The 14,401-nt window shown below is 38.6% G+C and overlaps 1 protein-coding gene across 3 annotated transcripts in view; it reads left to right on the plus strand.

Moving 5' to 3' along the window:
- Nucleotides 1–14,401, plus strand: part of Ash1l (ASH1 like histone lysine methyltransferase) — a 131,140-nt gene that overhangs the window by 82,014 nt on the left and 34,725 nt on the right. For all 3 annotated transcript variants that reach the window (XM_076932732.1, XM_034500429.2, XM_076932731.1), the window contains exons 9-12: nucleotides 3,114–3,159; nucleotides 3,270–3,378; nucleotides 10,304–10,510; nucleotides 10,683–10,829. In XM_076932732.1, coding sequence (XP_076788847.1) covers nucleotides 3,114–3,159; nucleotides 3,270–3,378; nucleotides 10,304–10,510; nucleotides 10,683–10,829 — 509 coding nt within the window. The remainder of the gene's footprint in view (nucleotides 1–3,113; nucleotides 3,160–3,269; nucleotides 3,379–10,303; nucleotides 10,511–10,682; nucleotides 10,830–14,401) is intronic.

Here is a 14,401-nt window from a genome sequence, read left to right on the forward strand (position 1 = left end):
AAGAAAAATGAATTTGTGCACATATTTAATGTGCAAAAGCCTTTGCTTATACTTCAGAATTACTGTAAGTTCCTGCTTCAGTGGGCATCCTTCTCTTCTTATTCTTATTGCTTTAGTAGCAAAAAGTTTGTGCTATAGGAATTCTGTTTCATGCAGGTCTTGGGAGAATGTAGATGAACTGCCAACAACTCTTGGGGGGGAAAAAAGAATCCTCAGTCCTTAATTAAGTTAAAGTTTCTAGGCACTATCTTTAGAACAACCATAGGGGGTATAGAAGTATTCATACAAATGAAATCAACAACAGCTGGTTGGGGGGGGTTGAGTTTAGCTGAAATGCTGTCAAAAGTTATCTTTGGTGGGTGTGGTGGTGACAGCTCCTTATGCAATCAGGAGGCAGAGGCAAGTAGAGTTCTGTGAGTTCCAGGCCAACTAGAACTGCATAGTAAAACATTGTCTCTAAGCAAAAGTTAACTCTGGAAAACCAAAACCAGTTCAGTTTCCTCTGCCGCCTCTTTTCTGTTGGACACAGAGTTCTTAAAGAGTATCAATTGGGGGGTGTGGGAGGGGGAGGAGGGAAAGGATATAAAGATGAAAGGATAAAAGGGTGGATTATTGTATCTCCTTTTAGACTAGAAAGCAACAAGTCTCAAATGTAGAGAGAATCTCTTGTGTACTGTGTGGAAGTGTCAACTGTCAATAAAAAGCTGATGGCCTATTAGCTGAGGCAGGAAATAGAGGGTGGGACATCCGGCAGAGAGAGAGAGGAATCTGGAAAGAATCAAGATGGAGAGATTCAGCCCTGACTCTTGAGGAAGACAGACACACGAAACTGAGGAAAGGTAACTAGCCTTATGGCAGACATAGATTAGGCTTCACCTAATGGAGTTATGAGCAAGTGGAAATGACATAGATTAGGCTTCACCTAATGGAGTTATGAGCAAGTGGAAATGAGGCAAAGCTTATGGCTTAGGCATTTATTTATAAATCATTAGGTCTCAGAGTCATTATTTTGGGAGCTGTGTACGAGTGGAAAACCCTGAGCGTACATGAAGTTGGATTTTTTTTTTTTTTTTTTTTTTTTTTTTTTTTTTTTTTTTTTTTTTTGAGACAGGGTTTCTCTGTATAGCCCTGGCTGTCCTGGAACTCACTCTGTAGACCAGGCTGGCCTCAAACTCAGAAATCCACCTGCCTCTGCCTCCCAAGTGCTGGGATTAACCTGCCTTTGCCTCCCAAGTGCTGGGATTAAAGGCATGCGCCACCACCACCTGGCATGAAGTTGGATACTTGTGTCTGTTTTTATTATCTTTAGTTGGAAGAATTGCTTTATTTTAATTTGTTTTTTTTTCTTTTTTTTTTATTAGATATTTTATTTACACTTCAGATGCCATCCCCTTTCCCCATTCCCCCCCCCTTAGAAAACCCCTATCCCATGCCCCCTTTTCCTTTTTGCATTTATACATTTTTTTAAAAATAATGTTAATCATAAGCATTATAAGTTTGGAATTGTTCAATCAGAGGTGTAACCCACTGACCGACCTAGATATATCAACTATCTTTGACTGGTAGAGATACATGAATATCTGCCTCCCTGTCTCCCCCCTCTTTCTCTCTTTCATCACCTAGCTTCTCCTATCCTTCTTCTCCTCCTCTTCTTACTCCTTTTCTTCCTCTCAGTACTCCTCCTACCTTAGCTCCTCCTACACATCACCCTTCCTGTTAAAATAAAACTTTTCTCTCAAAATACAATTAGAGCATAATTATGCCAATTTGTACCAGTGAGGTACAAGATAGTCTTAATACCCAGTCCATCATTTTGTTGACTAACCAGCACCTCTGTCATCTATCCTAACTAAAACATTTAGTTCTGAACCTGGCTTTAGGATGAATGTCAGCTGCCGACCATCCACTCAAATCTTTTCTCTTACGGTAAATAGCTATAAGTTTTCAACCCCGTCAGAAATCCAGAATTTAATTTGTTTTTAGGCAGGTTTTTTTTTTTTTTTTTTTTTTCATTTTTTGATTACGGAGAAGGGGCTTTTAGCATGTACTGAAAAAAAGTGATGAAATAAATTTTGACACATTACTAAACGATGGAGTTTAATTCAAATTGCTGTTTCTTCCACAACACACCTTAATGCAAACATGAACGCTCTTTGCTCAGTACTTCATATTTCACAGACTATCACTGAACTTGCTATGAAGCTAAAGCTGACCTACACCCAACATCTCTGAACCTCCTGCTTTCATTTCCATAGTGCTGGAATTACAGATAAGCACCAGTAACACATTCTGCTTGTTGATTACACACCCTGATGAAAATCTTAATGTTGGTTTCCTAAGATTCCCAGCCAATGTGTGTGATGGCTGAGAAGCTAGTTAATCTTCCTATTTTCATATAATTGCCCTATAAACAAACCTTACACATGTTTAGAGTTTACAGAGTTTTGTGCTTTGCACCCAAGGGGTTCATACTGAGGCTTGAACATGCATTCTACCTTACTGTACGTTAACTTCACTCCCAACTCCTTCCCTTTCTTTTCATTGGAGCAAGTAGAATCTTAAGTTACACAAGTGAATAATAGCTTTGGTCTTCAGAGTGCTTTTTTTTTTTTTTATTGTTATTCAGCAACTTGCTAAAGAAAAAAAAAATATTGAAAGTACATTGCTGTTTGTCAGATATTATTAAACACACCTATAATCCTAGCGCTTCGGAAGGATATTGAAGAGTCAAAAGTTTACATAGAGAATTTCAGAAAATCCAAGGCTGTATAAGATGGTGTCTCAAAAAATTGTTTACATAATAACTTTTAGTGTTTATTTAGTGCTTTTTAATTCTAATTTTCTGTCACCCTTTATTTATGGAAAGGAAATTAAAAAGATCACTCTATTTTCCTCAGTCATATTCAGTTCAGAAAGTTTCAGAAGTATTTACTGTATGTAGCTTAAATTAAGCCTACAGTGATCCTCTTGTCAAGGTTATAGAGGGGAGCCATCATACCAAGCATCCTACAAATACCTCTGTATGGAAAGAAGACACTTCCTGTAGTTTTAGGGATTGATGCCACACTGTTCTTTGAAGCAAAATGCTTTATCAAGATTTTTTTTTCTTCTAGCTATACAAAAAACCAGATGTCCCCCTGTATAAAAAAATTCGTTCAAGTGAGTAACTTAGATGTTTTTTCCACCTTCAAAACATCAATGTTCCTCCTGTCTTGACACTTGAAAGATAATTCTGTATATTCAAAAACTTTTATTTGCTGTCTTCTAAGATGTCTACGTTGATGTCAAACCTCTTTCTGGTTATGAGGCTACCACCTGTAATTGTAAGAAGCCAGATGATGACACCAGGAAGGGCTGTGGTGATGACTGCCTCAATAGGTACTGTAACTGATTTCTCTAAAGCTAAGTTCTAAGGACTGTGTATGTGTGCAATACTACCTTTCCTTTCTCCTCTATGTATAGTACACTGATACTAATGGACTGAAAACAGTGCCAGAAAGACTCCTGTGTACCTAAACTTAAAATCTTACTAGTGATGAGATGTGGGGGTGGTTAATTTCAGCTAGGAAAATTCCTAGGGGAATTTTCTGAGGATGATAGACGATCTTGTAATCTATTAATATGCAAAATATTTTCAGTTTGTTATTTTGTCAATTGATTTTTGTTTACTTTCTTGAGACATGATTGCTCTGTGTGACAGCCCTTGCTGAGCTGGAACTTGATTTGTAGACCTCAAACTCAAGAGAGATCTGCCTGTCTCTACCTCCCAAGTCCTGGGGTAATAGGTGCCACCATCACCCAGTTAATAAGCAAAGTATTAAGTGCCTTCCTAGCTTTCAGTATTTGGTAGGCACAGTTCTCAAGGAAAACTATACTAAGAAACTCCTAGCATGTGTAAGCATGCACATGATCAGTGACAGCTATGAGATGGTAATAATGGCATCATAGACATTGTGTCTGTGTAGGGCTGACTCATTCGGAGACGATGACTGTTTTTAGTGGGGAGTGTTTGTTTTCTGTTGTCTTAGAGCTCTGCTCTTCCTGCTTAGCCTCCCAAATGCTGAAATTTTAAGCATACTCTACCAGGCATAAAATGGAAATTCCTAATAGAAAGGAAAAGAGGAGAGATATAATTTGTGGGTTTTAGTAATGCAGATAAATTTACAAAAAATAAAGAACTTAATGTTCTGGGTATGGCAGCACAGACCTATAATCTTAGCACCGTAAGGGCTAAGACAGCAGGAACCACACAAATTTTAGGCTACCCTGCTCTACAAAGTAAGTTCTGGGCCACCTGAGGCTACATAGCTAATCCCTGTCTCAAAAACCCTGAACTACCAGTTTCCTTTACATCATGATCTTGACCAAAGGTAACTACTTCTGAAGTCCTGAGCTGCCCTGTCAGCTGGAGAGATTGGTTTGAACATGCCAGTTGGAAATCTTTCCTGGCTTATATAGTATAATACATACATAACATGCATATAAGATATTTTATACAGGGCTGGAGAGATGGCTCAGTGGTTAAGAGCACTGACTGCTTGCTCTTCCAGAGGTCCTGAGTTCAATTCCCAGCAACCCCATGGTGGCTCACAACCACCCTGTAATAGAATTTGGTACCCTTTTCTGGTGCTCTGAAGACAGCTACAGTGTATTCATATACATTAAATAAATAAATCCTTTTAAAAAAGATATTTTATATATAAATATAGTTTTATTATTGGTAATAATGTTGGTATAGACAACATTGATGTTTTTAGAAAAGAATTATTTACGTGTGTGTGTGTGTGTGTGTGTGTGTGTGTGTTTGCCTATGTAAGTTTATGTACACCACATGCATGCAGGAACTGAGAAAGACCAGAAGGCATTACATTCCTTGGAGTTGAATTACAGGTGGTTGTCAGCCTTCCTGTGGGTACTACGAACTGAATCCCTGTCCTTGGCAAGAGCAGCAAGCAAGTGCTCTTAACTACTGAGTGATATTTTTTTTTCTTAGCCCCAGTTATCAGAATTTTTTTTGTACTGACTTTTCACTCACAAATTGTTTGTTTTGTTTGTTTTGTTTTTTTAGACAGGGCCTTACCTTATAGCTTAGTCTAGGCTAGTATCATGTGCCCAAACTGGCCTCAAATGCAAAACAATGTTTTTGCCTTAGCTTTTAACCTGTCTTGTTTTTGTTGTTTCGTTTTTATGAGACAGGGTTTATCTGTTTAGCCCGGGGTTTCCTGGAACTTGTTGTATAGGCAAAGCTGGCCTCGAACTCATAGATCCTCCTGCTTCTTCCTCCCAAATGCTGGGATTAAAGTTGTGCTCCACCACCCGGCTTGCTTGTGTTTTTTTTTTTTTTTTTTTTTTTGTGGTTGTGTTGTGTATGTCTGTGTAAGTTTTATGCTTTGTGATAATAACCATGCCCAGCTAATTACAGATATTTTAAATTTATACATCATCACTTTAAGGAACTTTCTATCATCTGTCAAGTTGATAGGCCAAAATTGGCCTCTTCTGTTTTGGTTAACTAATTTATTTTCGGTGTCTTACTATTAAAAATGTCCCTGGAGCCAGGATGTGGTGATGCATACCTTTCTTCCCAATACTTGAGAGGCAGAGGCAGGTGGATTTCTTTGAGTTTGAGGACAGCCTGATCTACAGAGCTAGTTCCAGGACAACCAAGGATACTTGGAAAAACCCTGTCTCAAAAAGGAAAAAAAAGTGACTATTAGAGCTAGCTCAAAGGTTAAAAGGTTAAGAACCCGGAACTCCAGTCCCAGTGGTTTTTTTACTTCTATGGGCACCAGGCAGGCACACTGTTCCATATACACATATATGCAAATTACCCATGGATATAAAATAAATAAAACATTCTTTACAGTGATATTTAAAATATCTCTTAATAAGCTTGACATGTCCTGAACACCGATATGTACCCTTGCACTTCTGAGGCACAGGCAGAAGACTTCATTTGAATCTGACATGATCTATATATAGCAAATTAGAAGCCAACCAAGCATACATTTTAAATTTTTATAATAAGTACATCTTGCAGGGCAGTGATGGTCATTAATCCTACCACTTGGAAGCATAGGCAGGTGGATCTCTTGAGTTTGAGGCCAGCCTGGTCTACAGAGCATGTTCTACACAGAGAAACCCTGTCTCCAAAAAAAATAAAAAACAAGTAAAATATGTAAAATATTTTGATACAATTGTGGCTATTTTAATTTTTTAAATTAATGTTTACCTATATGTGTGGGGTTTTGTCAACATGTCTGTATGCACACTACATGCATGCCTGGTGCTCCTATAGGCTATTAGAGGGTGCGTAATACTATGGAACTTGAGGCCTGGTTGTCTGGAAGAGCAGCCAGTGCTCATAACCACTGAGCCATCTTTCCAGCCCGTAATTGTAGCTTCTTAGAATTAGCTTTGATTTATCTGTCTTACTTCTTGACCTTACATTTTGAGAATTTGGTTTGGTTAGTTTGGTTTTGTCTACCTCTGTCTTTTATATTTTGTTGGCTTTTTGCAGTTTTTCTAACCTTAGGACATAGAAAAGAGGGAGCCATGCTGGGAGGTAACCCTCACCGTCAAGACCCTGAGCTGTCCTGGCAACACTAAAAAATAAGATGGGTCCAAGTTGCCTTAAGATTTAACCACAAAACTGACATGTGACCATTCACCATTTTAAATACATTGGTTATTTTCTATCACTTTTGTTGGCACGGGTTATTTTATTTTTTGCATTAGACTGGCATGTATATATTCAGTACTAACAAGCCTACTTAACAACCTGAAAAAACCCCAAGATATAATGCTCACAAACAAATGCCACTCACTACAAAGAAATCTGTATTACAGAATACAAATGAAGACTGTGATAAGTCCATACATGTATAAGAGAAAAAATCAATTGTATTGCTTAATATATTTTCCAAATAACCCATTATAAAGTCTCCATTAGATGGAACTATCTAACATATAATGTTGGTTTGGGTTTTTTTTCCCCCCAACATATTTTTATTTATTCTTGGGGAATTCCACATCATACACCCCCTATCACATTTACTTCTCAGTCCATCCCTGTCCTTTCCCTACACACACCTTCTTACCTCCCTCAAGCACAAGAAAAAAGTTCAGTTTTTGTTCTCTGTAATGACTTTGTCTTATGTTTTTGTAGTTTTAAATTTGTGTAAATATTTGGTAGGATAGCAGGAATCTTGTTTTGGTTGATTGGTTGGTTGATTGATTGGTTTTTTTGAGACAGGTTTTCTGTGTAGCCATGGCTCCAGAGTGCTGGGATTGAAGGTGTGGTCTACCATGCCTAGCCATAGCAGGAGTCTTAAAGTGTCTACAAAATTAAACATTTTGTTGTTATTTTTTTAGACTGTATAGCCCAGGCTAACCTAAAACTCAGCTATCTGCCAGCCTCTGCCTCCCGAGTGCTGACATTAAGAAGACATGTGACCTGTTCCCTGCCAGCAGCAACAGTCACCTCATACATGAGTTGTGTTTGTTTTCAATTTGTCCTGTGACTCAGGACAATTCTTCTAAACAGATAACGGCTGTTGAGACTGATGAGATGGTGCAGAATGTAAAGAAGCTGCTGCCAGTCCTGTCAATCTAAATTCTATTCCTGAACTTACATGGTTAAACCAACTCCTGGAAGTGATAGAGTCCATGACACATACTCTGTGGGTGTTCTCATATGGCTGCATGGGTGCATCTGTGTCTGTATCTGTATGGTGTGTCTCTGCTCATACACAGATACATAAATAGATGTTAACTAGAATTGTTTTGTTTTTTTAAATGTTTTGTTTTGAAATAGGGTCTCACTTTGCAGCTTTAGCTGTCCTTGAACTCACAGAAAGCCATCTCCCCCTGCCTTCTGGGTGCTAGGATTAAAGACCTTCATAACCACACCTGTCCTTAAGTGAGCCTTATTTATTTATTTATTTATTTATTTATTTATTTATTTATTTAATGTATATGGGTATGCTGTCACTGTCTTCAGACACACTAGAAGAAGGCATCAGATCCTATTACAGGTGGTTGAGAGCTACCATGTGGTTGCTGAGAATTGAACTCAGGACCTCTGGAATCTGAAAGAGCAGTCAGTGCTCTTAACCACTGATCCATCTCTCCAACCATTACATGAGCTTTTATAATTATTTCACATCAATATTTTAAAATATTATTAAGTTTCAAAGTTAAGCTCTCAATATTATTCTTCATAATTTATTATTTCTTTCCAGTTTAAAAACCAGCCTTAAAACTGTGTAGTTGTCTTTGAACAGGTATTACCTAAAGTGTATTTGCTCCAAACAAGAGTGGCAAGGTAATATTGAAAGTGACAGGTAATTAAAGAAAAAATATAAACCCAAGCAGTTGTGGCACATGCCTTTTGTCCCAGCACTCAAGAGGAGGGTCTTGTGAGTTTGAGGCCAGCATGGTTGACATAGTGAGCTCCAGTTCAGCCAAGGCTACATAGCAAAATAGTTATGTTATAAAAGGGAAGTTTTTTTCTAATTTTATATACTCTGGAAAATACTGTGTGTGTGTGTGTGTGTGTGTGTGTGTGTGTGTGTGTAAAGCTTTTTTTGAATTTCAGTACAATTTTTTCCTTTATAATTTTTTTTCTAGTTACATTTGTTGTTAGTGTATGTACTATATCTTGTGTCTCTTTCTCCCTCTGTGTGTGTGTGTGTGCATGAATGTGTGTGAATACACTGAAGAGGCCAGAAAAGATTTTCAGTCCTTACAACTTGAATTATAGGTGGTGTGAGTTATCAGATGTAGGATATGAAAACCAAACTTGGGCCTTCTGGAAGAGCTCTTAGCCACTGAGCCATTGTGCTAGCCCCACCTAAGTGTACCTTTGTATGCCATATATGAAAATGCTCTGTACATTTGAAAGATGGCTCAGTTACTAAAGTGTATGTTGTGCAAGCATGAGAACCTGGGTTCAAATCCCAGTACCCACATAAATGCCCATCTATCGTGGTGGCAGTAGGTGATGGTAGTGTGATCACATTCTCAGAGCTTACTGACTAGCCAGATCTAGCCAATCTGGTTCTCTGGTTTCAATAAGGGATCCTGTCTCAAAAATAATTGGAGGGCAATAAAGAAAGATACCAATACTAACCCCTGGCCTCCACATATACATACACATTCAGTGACACAGAGTGCACACGTGTGTACACACACACATACACACAGAGTCTTAAAAAATAAAAAGATCCAGAAATTTTGAAAAGACATGTGATGCAGGTCTGTAGGGTCTGTAGTTGCAGCAACTAAGAAGGCAGAGACCAGAGGATCTCAAATTCATGGCCAGCCTGGGCTACATAGTGTGAATCTCAGGCCCGTCTACACTATCTTATATAGCCCAGTCCACCACCCTCCCAAAAATTAGACATTGTTATTGTTGTGCATGATGTGCAGGAAATGACATGTGGACTTGATTCTGTTCATCTTTACATCAAACTTGGACCACCAAGCCTACAATGCAAGCAACTTTGCCATCTTGCTCTGTTAGAAATTTTAAAAAACACAACATCAAAAGGTTATATAAGCATTTGTTCATTTGTTAGGTTCTTTTTTTTTTTTTTTTTTTTTTTTTTGGCTGGGCTTCATTTTACTTGCCTGTAATTCCAGCATTCAGGACGGTGAGTTAAGATCAAAAGTAGTGGCTGGAAAGATGGCTCAGTGGGTACTTGTTGCTTTTGCAGGGGAACAGAGTTCAATTCCCAACACCTATGTTAGTTGACAAACATCCAAAAATCCAGTTCCAAGAGATCCAAATGGCCTCTTGTTGTTTCTACTCACATCCACAATAAGATATATAAATCAAGGGCTGAGTATGGTAGCACACACCTTTAATTCATTACTCAGGAGGCAGGGAAAGGTGGAGCTCTGTGAGTTCAAGGCCAGCCTGATCTACAGCATGAGTTCAAGGACAGCCAGGACTGCACAGAAAAACCCTGTCTCAAAAAAACAAAAACAAAAAAAACCAAAAAAATAAAGAAAATAGCAACAAAAAGATAAGTGTATCTACAGCCATACCACCCTAAAAGTGCTGATTCTCCTGAGACAAATTAGAGGACTGTGAGTTTTATATGGCAGTAAAGTGTAATCTGTGTTCTCATTCTAAAATTATAAAAGTTAACTTTAGAATTATGTGTCTTTTATTTTTAGATATTTAGCTATTCTTAGCAAAATTGTTTCATTAGTTAAATTTTAAAATAATTTGAATATATAAAATGGATACAGTAAAAATGTAATAGATAAATTGATTACAATTATTACTTTCTAGAATGATCTTTGCTGAGTGTTCCCCTAACACTTGCCCCTGTGGTGAGCAGTGCTGTAACCAGAGGATACAGAGACATGAGTGGGTGCAGTGCCTGGAACGATTTCGAGCTGAGGAAAAAGGTTGGGGGATTAGAACCAAAGAACCCCTAAAAGCTGGCCAGTTCATCATTGAATACCTAGGGGAAGTTGTCAGCGAACAAGAATTCAGGTAAATAATGATGTTCTAATACGGTGATGAATCTGTAAGGTGAGGATAGAGAATCAAAGATGGAAACTTTACTGTTATTTTAATTACTAATTACTGATTTGATGATTGATGTTGAGAGTAGCTGCCTTCCCATTTAATCAGTAATTGGGTTTCGATTATTTCTCTTCTTCAGGAACAGGATGATTGAACAGTATCATAATCACAGTGACCACTACTGTTTAAACCTGGATAGCGGAATGGTGATTGACAGTTACCGCATGGGAAATGAGGCCAGATTCATCAACCACAGCTGCGACCCAAATTGTGAAATGCAGAAATGGTAAGAAAGCATGAAAAGTGAATCAAAGACCTATAATTATACCAAATCCTTCGGGCAGAGTAACTTTAGCTGTTTCTTTGGGTTATCCTTACTACTCTTGCTGGAAACATACAGCAATCATGGAAACACTGATCCTAGTACTTACTGAATGCTTACTGCGTGCTAGGTAACTACATGTGTCATTTTATTCAGCCAGGTTATACTGCAAATTTACTACCTATCTAATGGATTTGTCAAAAAAAAAAATGTGAAATGTGAGATTTCTTCACTTAAATGGTCAAATCTAATTGAAAAAGAAAAGAATCATAGAATTATTGAAGGGCTGGAAAAATGCTTAGCAATTAGGAACACATACTGCTTTTCCAGAGGACTGAGTTTGATACCTAGCACCTATAATTCCATCTCTGGGCGATGTGAGACCTCTGGCCTCTGCTAGCAACTGCCTCACAGACACATACATATATGTGCACAGACACACACATATAATGTTTAAAATAATAAAAAGAACCATGTGGAGGACACCCTTGCAGTCCTGTCCCTCAGAAAGCCAGTGCCGGGTGCTAAGTGGTTAGAGCACACTGCTCTTGCAGAGGACCTGAGCATCCATTTGGGTGGCTCACTACTACTGTAACTCCAGTTCCAGAGGATCTGATTCCTCTCACTTCTCCTAACAAGATAATTTCAGTTCCCAGAACCCATATGATGGAAGAAGAGAACCAACTCCCACAAGTTGTCCTCTGACCTACACAGACACACACACACATACACACATATATACAGACACACACATGTATACACACTGTACATGTGCACACGCATATATATACAGTAAGAAAAAATATGTGGAGAGTGTGAACAGCTTCATCTTTTTACATGAATTTTAATAATGTTTTAATTCCCATACATAAAAATACACAGGTTTTAAGTATGTATTAATTTTTACCAGTATATTCATCCACAAAATCCACACCACTATGAAAACAAAACATAGCAAACATTTCTGGAAGGTGAAAGGCTGGAGATGGAGCATTTACCTAGCAAGCACAGAAACTCATCTCTACTTCTGCCATAAGGCCAGCCATGATGGTACATGCCTTCCCCAAGCTGAGGCACACAACCTTAACCAGCCTGCTCTGCAGCATGAGTTCCCGGCCAGCCAGGGCTACAGAGTGGTTCCTTATCTCAAAACAGATATACCACACCAGGATCTCACTACGTAGTACTGGATGGCCCGGAACTCATGCACATGTATTCCAGGCTGTTGTCAGATGTAAGATAATTCTCCTGCCTCTGCTACCAAGTCTTAGAATCTCAAGTGTGAGTTACAATGCCCAGATCACCCTTCTCCTCCCACAACCACTCCCCATCTTCTAAAACAAATTTTAATCTAGTTTCTATGACAATCTCTTTTAGGGGATTGGGAGAACTAAAGAAGACATCGATTTCTTGCCTCCACAAAGAACATGTCCATACCCACACAACATAGATATATATATACCCCACACATATGCACACATCTATAATCCTAGCTCTTGAGAAGCATAAAACCTGAGAATACTGAGATTAAGGCCAGCCTGGACTACATAGTGAGACTCTGTCTTTTTTTTATAATATAGCTGAAGAGAGGGTTCAGTTAAGAGCATAACTACCTGTCACTCCAGTTCCACAGTATTTGGCTTTTCCCCTTCTAGCTTCTAAAATACCAGATATGCAAACCGTACACATACATACATGCAAGCCTTCACGCATAAAATAAAATAAATTGGAAGGGCACCTAGGTGTAGTGATGCATGCTTTTAAGCCCAGCAGTCCAGTAGAGCTTCTGTGAGTTCCAGGCCAGGCAGAGCTGTGTAGTGAGGCAAACACAAAAACAAACCAAGACTGCTCAGCTAGTAAATAAAGATACTTTCCACCAAACCTGACACCTCGAGGTTTGGTCCATATTCTCATGGATATACCCACATGATAAAAAGAAAGAACCAACTCCTAGTAGTCTTCCCTACCTCCCTATGTATGCACAAACATATACATATGTCTACACACAATGTAAGTGTTTGAAAAATAATAATGAGTTGACTTGGGTATGAGAGTTGACCTCTCTCTCTCTCTCTCTCTCTCTCTCTCTCTCTCTCTCTCTCTTTTTTTTTTTTTTTTTTTTTTTTGCTTGTTTGGCATATGGTCTCACTCTGTAACCCTGCCTATCCTGGGACTTGTTATGTAAACCAGCCTGTCCTCGAACTTACAGAGATTCTCTTGCCTCTACCTCCTATGTCCTGGGATTAAAGGTGTGTCATGAATTTATAGATTCATCTTATAAATTCAATTCTTTTTTGGTTTTCCAAGACAGGGCTTTTCTTTTTAGCTGGGGCTGCCCTGGAACTTACTCTGCCTTGAACGCTCATATAGAAAAAGTTAGAGAAGCCGGGCGGTGGTGGCGCACGCCTTTAATCCCAGCACTTGGGAGGCGGAGGCAGAGGCAGGTGGATTTCTGAATTCAAGGCCAGCCTGGTCTACAGAGTGAGTTCCAGGACAGCCAGAGCTACACAGAGAAGCCCTGTCTCGAAAAACAAAAAAAAAAAGAAAGAAAGAAAGAAAGAAAGAAAAAAAAAGAAAAGAAAAGAAAAAGTTAGAGAAAAGGGTAAATTCTTTCAGAAACACATTTTCCTAAAAATCACATAACTGGTAACTCTGAATATATATCCCAAGATATTGAGTGTAGAATTAAAATTGTATACCAAAAGAAACTTGAGGCCCATATTCTCATTAATGACACTTAGATATACTTTAATTTGTTTAACTTGGGGTTTTCTTTGTTTTTGAGACGGGATTCCCTGTAGTGCAGACTGACTTGAGCTTTTCATTTACCTGAATTTGACAAGGAACTTGTCTTTATTACACTTATGTGTGTATTTACTTATTTCTCAGTATATGTATGTATGAACACTGATGACAGAGCACCTGTTGATGTCAATGGCACCACTTTGTAGATAGCATTTCTCTCTTTCATGTGAGTCTCAGGGACTCCAGACACCAGGCTTGGTAGCGATTGCTCTCTACCCACTGAGCCTTCTTGCCAATCTGACTTTGAGCTTCTTGATCCTCCTGTGTATAATTCAATGTCAAATTGAGTACAGGAGATAATGTCTCAAAAAGGGGAGTAGCGGGACTATTCTTAAACTCTAGGGCTATCATGGTGAGATGGATTGTTTGGTAAAGACACATGCTGCCTAACCTGAAGACCTACATTCAGTCCCTAGGACCTAAATTGTAGAAGGAGAATATCAACTCCCTGAAGTTGTCCTCTGAGCTCTTCATGGCCCCTCCCCAGCACACACACACATTCCCTAAGTATAGTAAAGACTGAAAATAAATAACAATGTTAAAGATAGCCGTTGTCAACAAGTTTAATCCCCTGTTATATTGAAAGCCGTAACTAAATGATCTGGTGAGAAAAGGAAGAAATAAAATAGGATTAACAGACCTGTGAGCTCAGCAGTTTGCATGGGATTCTTAGAAAAGCACTGTCTCAGACCCATACCAACACGGTTTATAAGAAATAATCAAGGGCTGAG

The sequence above is a fragment of the Arvicanthis niloticus genome, chromosome 4 (assembly GCF_011762505.2).
Source record: "Arvicanthis niloticus isolate mArvNil1 chromosome 4, mArvNil1.pat.X, whole genome shotgun sequence".
Lineage (NCBI taxonomy): Eukaryota > Metazoa > Chordata > Mammalia > Rodentia > Muridae > Arvicanthis > Arvicanthis niloticus.